At 34.8% G+C, this 6,837-nt stretch overlaps 1 protein-coding gene across 1 annotated transcript; it reads left to right on the top strand.

Moving 5' to 3' along the window:
* Positions 1-4,586: 4,586 nt before the first annotated feature.
* Positions 4,587-5,470, top strand: FOMMEDRAFT_159373 (uncharacterized protein; the record flags this gene model as incomplete). The annotated part of the gene is made up of 5 exons (XM_007269323.1): positions 4,587-4,623; positions 4,680-4,816; positions 5,002-5,176; positions 5,232-5,294; positions 5,352-5,470. 5 exons carry the CDS (start codon positions 4,587-4,589, stop codon positions 5,468-5,470), a joined length of 531 nt encoding a protein of 176 aa, XP_007269385.1.
* Positions 5,471-6,837: the final 1,367 nt, after the last annotated feature.

Raw genomic sequence — 6,837 nt, 5'->3', positions numbered from 1 at the left:
AACCTATGAAAGAAATTCAATAAAACTACATACATAAATATTTGAAAAAGATACTTACTTTCTAAACAAATCAAATGATACAGCTCCTCCTTTACTGTACAGGTTTTGTGTTCTAGCTTGTATTACTTTCTTTCAGTAGGGCATTATTGACTGAGTTGCATTAGTAGTGTACAGAAGTCATGTAGATATAGATACTGTAATAATGACTAATGATTATGTATATACCAAATAAGGCAGTTATTTGTAATATTATGGTTACCTGAGGTGGCAAAAATCAAAAACCTAAAAACTCAAAAAAAGTTATTTTCTTGCCAGAATGTTGCTAAGGACATTCTAGAGTGTTTAAGTCAAAAAAAGCTTCTTTTGGAAATAAGTCAGGCATTTTCTAATATTTTTGAAAAATAAAACCATCAATTTGTAGCTACTTTAAATACAAATATTTTGATGGAATTACATTTTTAATTTGTAGTGTGTGGAAGATAGTATTTTGTTGTCTAAGTGTGAGGCCAAAAAAGGCAATTAAGGTTACATGAGGTTGGTTGAGTTTATACTTTCCCTACCTTAATGCCTGAAACATAAGAGAGTTGTAGGGTAGTAATAGGTAGTCTTAATCTAATGTTAGTAATAGTGTAGAGGGGACCTAAAGGCTCAGTAAGAGGACTCAGGCTACAACTATCCTACACAACAGAAATACAGAATGTAAGTACTAGAATGTAGTTAGAACTTGTAAAACAGACAGAGAGAGAGAGTAAGACAAGAGTAGAGTATATAGAGTGAGTCTAAGAGTACAGGACTATCTAGAGTAGACAAGATCAAGACTATAGAACTAGTCTGATCTTGTATACCTATATATACTAAACTATACAAGAGTACTTAGGAAGTATAAGCTACTAAGAATGATAAGCTATAAAGAATGAAAGAAAGGAAGGTTAAAGATAAAGGTATAAAGAATGAAGGGATAGACAAAGGGTAAGAGACTATAGAATAAACAAAGAATGAAAGGGTGGTCAAAGGAATAGAATAATAAAGTAAGGAGGGGTAGTAGTAAGAGTCAGTATACATATAGTCTATAAACAGTACCTCTGAGGGACAGAAGTTCTGAATTCTGGTACAGAAGAGTGTAGAACCCTTAGAACTGAAGGTACAAGAGTAGAGAACTGTAACACTCTCCTTATTTAAGGAAACTACAGTGAAACCTCTTATTAAGTATTACCCTTAGTAGACATAAAAAGTAATACTTATTAAGAGGTTATACTTGTTAACAAGTAAAATTCTAGTGTCTACAAGAGTAATGGTAGACCTGAAATGTCATACTTAATGAGAGGTTATACTTAACAAGAGTAATACTTAATGAGAGGTTTCACTGTATTACTAGAGAACCTAAAACAAATCAGTCTAGTTTAATGTAGAAAGTGTAAGCTTAGTAGCTTACTATATGTGAAAGGCTACTAAAGGATAGAGTCTTAATTTAGTAACATATACTTATATAGAGTGTAGGGTATGGATTACTAATTAGTAATTATACTAGCCTTTTAGTGTAATAGTTAACATTACTACACTAGTGTTGACAAGCATTACATAATCACTAATCAAGGTTGGCAGTTTAATCCCTAGAGTAGGTTGAACAGGTCCAGCTCAAGGCTCTGCCAGAAATGGTAACCCTTAAGGCTCTATATAAGGAAAACTCACACTATAAAGTTTAGAAAGTGTGGAGGAGTGTAAGCTTAGTAGCTTACTACATGTGAAAGACTACTAAAGGATAGTGTCTCAATTTGGTAACATGTACTTATATAGAGTGTAAGGTATGGATTACTAATCAGTGATTATACTAGCCTTTTAGTGTAATGGTTAACATTACTGTACTAGTATTGACAAGTATTACAAAAGTCTATATAGTAAGTATACCTTCACCAAATTTAATAGTACTTATAGTTCTTAATAAATAACTAGCCTCTCCATTTGTACTATGTCTGTCTGTATCCTTTAAACTTATAATGAAATAACTTCTAAAAAGGTACAAAAGTGTCAAATGTCTTGTTCCTTCTAAGATAGTAGTATAGAGAGGGCTGTTGTTGTATATTTGTCTAAAGTCTTGTATATGTAGTATATTTAATATACAGTATATTGTTATACTAATTTTATCAGCTTAATCTTATGTATAATTTTTTTCTTTTACTTACAAACTGTAATGTTAACATGTATTACAATCAATAATACAATTACAGACAATACAGTATTAGAAAAATGATTAATATGTATACAAACAGAACAGACACAGAACTAACAGAACAGATGCAGAACTAAGAAACATGTATTAGATATATAATACAAGACATGTATCAGACATACAATAAGTATCAGATATAAGATAATGATACATTAGATGTCTAAGACAGACAGACAGACAAATAATATAAAAACAAACAACTTATTAACTAAATACAAATCATTATCAGAGTCTACACCCTTATTACTTGTGTAATAACCTAAGAATACACATTCTAACAGGTTATGAGCCTTGTACTCTCTACTTAACACCTTATATTACTACTACAAGACTATACTACACTACTTTACATTAATACTATGTATCTATGATAGACTCCCCAAGTACTTATAATACACACACATTAATCAGAACTGAAACAAATCCATCTACAACCCTAGAGCAGACAAGTAGGACAAATCCTACTTACTACAAACCTGTTAATGTCCCTAAACACTTTAGACATAACATTGTACAACTAAAAGACACATCCAGATTCAAAATATGAAAGTATTGAATTAACTCTACTATTATAGTAACAGGCTATATACACTTGTTTACAAATGAACTAAAGCCTGAAGACATTAAGGTTGTGTACACAATTTATACATTAATAATTGATAAACTAGTAGATTATATAATAGCTAACTTTATACATACCAGAATGTTGATTAAAACTCTTATGAGTAGATTAGAAGAATGATTCAACCCTTATACAGTTATGTGTAAAGTATACAATAAGTCTTTACTATTTAAATACAATGATCACATTAAAAACTTTAGACAAGTACTTGATAAACTAGAGTAGATATATATACAGTTAGTAGCAGACAATTTAAAACCTACAGACACTATGTATCAAGTAGCTATTTATACTGTAACCCCTCCCAAATACAGTAGTACTATTACAGTTATGGAACAAGCTTGAGATATGTTTTACAATGGAAAACCCAAATCTAAGTATTAACCTATCAAGCTATAAAGACTTATTACAGTACTATGTCAAGCATTTAATAATTTTCACATTAAAAAACCTTATACAATACAATAATAACAAGCCTACAATATGTGGACAGGCAAATATGTTTTGTACAAAAGATAAAAAGTATAGTGAAACTCCTGTAAAGTGTCTAAGAGAAGATCACAGGTGATTTGTTAAGTTTGAGGGGGAGCTAAACCACAAGTCATAGGAGACTAGAGTGGTTCTGAACAGGTGTGAGTTCTTCTGGCACAGTTGCAACCTTGGAAGAGTGATGTGAATAACAGAAAGTACACTTTACAAAGTGCACAACAAACAATCTGATATGGAAAATGACAAAGACTAAAACTATGCCTCACACTAGAGGACTTTGAGACAAGAGATGAGAGCTAAATCAATGGGTGAACTATCTGAATTCCCCCTGTATCTAGTACATGAGTAGCTGTATTTATAGTTTTCTGAGTTCTGGAAAAGCATAGTACTAACAGGGAAGTGTCATGACTGAACAAAAGAAAAATAATGAAATATACAAGAACAAATAAGAGAACCTTTTGCCAGAGGTTGGAAGAAAATAGGGTGAAAATGCATGAGGAAAATTTAAGTGGTCTGCATTCTAGCCACAGGAAATGTTATACAAAAGGGAAAAGCAAGATTTACATTGAAAGAAATAGAAGGTTCTCATACCATTATCATCTGATCAGTACAGACAAATGCAGAGAGTTCCAAGATTTCTGGTGGTCTCCTGAGATCAACACTTTGATTGCCCTAATGTCCTATCTGATAGGAAGATTGCAGTACTTTGATCTGGGCAATGATGACATAATGGTTTGCTGAGCCACTCACTGTGACACAACTTGTGTTCTGAGCCTGTGATAAGTACATGATCTGTACATCCTGTAGAGAAAACAATGTGTCTAAGCCAATTCTGAAACTGTACACTCTTACAGTTCTGTTTGTAAATACTTGTGATGCAGAATAGTTGGGTGTTCTTAGAGTAGGCTTCTATGAGTCACATGGGTGTTTGGAATTGATTGCTGTGATTGTCTGCATGTAATGTATGGTTCTTAGTATAATGCTGATTGTTTCATCTCCTAGCATGTCTGCTTGTGACTGTCTACAGTCACATGGTTGATTTAATGATTAGTGGGCTGAATGTAAGTTCTGTGTGTGTGTGAACATTGTTGCTTATTCTTCCTGCTTCCTTCCATCACTCTCACCATGTCATTACTACTCCCTAGCAAATTCGACAGTAAGTGTTACACCCTTTTCCACTCTTTTTATACTGATTTTGTGATTTTCCTTGGAAATTGTGTGCACAACAATGTAGTAGCTAGTAAGGGAATGGATGTGGATGACAAGCTAGTTGAACATACACTCAGTAAGTACCTCTGTGAAGCACATTGTCTCTGGCTCATATGCTAATGTGCTCTACAGGTTCTGATACAGAAAACAAACCAGAGGACAAGGTTGTAAAGGAGGAAACCAACAGATCAACCATGGATCCTGAGTCTGAAGACAAAGAGAGCTCAGACAATAATGCTCACAATGACAACAATTCAGAGGGCAAGGAGGTTTTGTCTGTGCTAGTAGAGGGTCAATCTAGTAGTAAGTCTCCTATTTCCTGATTTCCAATCTGTCTACTAACACAGAACATCTTATAGATTGTAAGGCAACAGTAGAGGAGCTTACAAAAGCAAAGGAGGACAAAGCTGCTACTAGAGCTAAAGTGAAGGCAGAGGCTGAGAAAGTAATGTAGGCCAAGGTTAAGGAAGAGGCTCAGGCCAAGGTAAAGAAGGAGAAGGAGAGGGGAAAGGAGAGGGAGAAGGAGAAGGAGAAGGAGAGGGAGAAGGAGAAGGAGAAGGAGAAGGCTACAGCCTTAGCACAGTCAGCAACAAAGCAGAAGGATAGGAAGGAAAAGGAGGGGTCTAAAGGTATGTGTGCAAGTATGGCTAACAAATTGTGTATAATAACTAACTATTTACACAGGTTCTGATACTGTTGCAAATGCAGAAAGGTTGAAAGTGGTAGTAGAAAAGGGGAACAAGCCAGGTATGAATTAAATGTATAGCTAATGAATCATACACTACTAATGTTGTCTTTACCTAGTTCCTGAAGAAGTTGTAAAACTAGAAAAGAAAAAGCCAGTTGTAGAGAAAGAGAAGGTCAATACAAGAAGGGATGGGAAGGAGAAACAAGTCATAGTCAGTAAGTACAAGTATGGCTAACAAATTGTGCCAAGCTAATACAATGTTTCTCCTAGTTCCTTAAGCAGTTACAAACCCAGAAAAGAAGAAAGAGGACAAAAGCAAGGAAAAAGGTAATGTGGATAAGGGGTAGTTGATTTTCTGAGTATACTGACTCTATTTTGTTGTCTAGAGCCAGTACTAGTGCTCCTAAGCAAGAAGCACACTATTGTAGAGGTGGAGATTCTGGTCTCTAGCAAGGAAACATGTGTAAAAAACCAGAAGGTTGTGGTAGAGTCTTCAAGCAAGGAGGACAAGGATATCCCTCTGGATTGGGTGGAGGGAATGGTCTTCCACACACCTGAGTGTGTGAAGTGTACAGAGAGGCACAAGAGTCCTCAGGGATCCACTCACCAGACTGTGATGGATTGGCTGTACTACAGTAATCCAAGTAAGTCTGTTTCAATCTTATTTTTGACTGTGTTAATAGTGATCATTTGTATAGAAAACCAGTGTACAGTGTGCATATTCTGCCACTCTGGATGTAGCCTGAAGGGAATCTGGTATAAGACTAGGGGGCAAACTGCAGAATTGTATAGTACAACTCAGAACCTGTGTTCTGTCATCCCTCTGATCATGTATAGTAAAGCTGGAACAGTCTGCAACCTCCACTCACAGATGACTAAGGAGCTGAACAACCTGGAGTTGTAGCTGATGATGATGAAGAACAAGTTTGATACAAAGATTATAGCTCTAAGGCAGGGTATCAACTTCTTAGCCATGGTAGCAGAAGCCTCTGTAGATAGTAGGGTGGAAGAGTTAGAGTAGGAAATAGAACAGGGTAGAAAGTAGAGAAATAAAAGTCCAGTTTTGTTTTTATGAAAAAAAAACCAGAAACATAAGGAATAAACAGAATGGAACAGAAATGGATAGAATGGATAGGAAAATAGATAAAATAGAGAGTTAAGAGGAATGGAATAGATGGATGGATATTTTTATGATTTATGTATAGAACTAGTGGAATAGGATGGGAATAGGGGGAAAAGAATCATAATTTGTATAAAGGTTTATATACTTATAGAATGTTGTATAGGCTTTTTGCAATTTATCATAAATGAGAAGGAATGTAACAGAAGATCAAAAGTATGTGAATATAAAACATAACAAAGCATAGGGAAGTGTGGTAGAACACAGTATTTACAGATTTACACAACTGTTAGGTGTTGCTGGTAGGGAATCAATCCTTATATTTTAGTTTCCAGTACAAGACTAGGAGGGTATATTGAAAAATTGTGCATTCTTGGATCAGGAGTCTGTGACTTCTGTGCTTGGTTCTACTTCAAGTATAGCATCTAAAGCACAGTTGTCTAGATCATCTGTATCCTTGTAACTAGTCCTGTGTAGTTCTG

This window comes from Fomitiporia mediterranea (genome assembly GCF_000271605.1).
Source record: "Fomitiporia mediterranea MF3/22 unplaced genomic scaffold FOMMEscaffold_9, whole genome shotgun sequence".
Lineage (NCBI taxonomy): Eukaryota > Fungi > Basidiomycota > Agaricomycetes > Hymenochaetales > Hymenochaetaceae > Fomitiporia > Fomitiporia mediterranea.
Note: the sequence above shows the minus strand (reverse complement) of the source record. Positions and strands in the feature narration are given on the sequence as shown.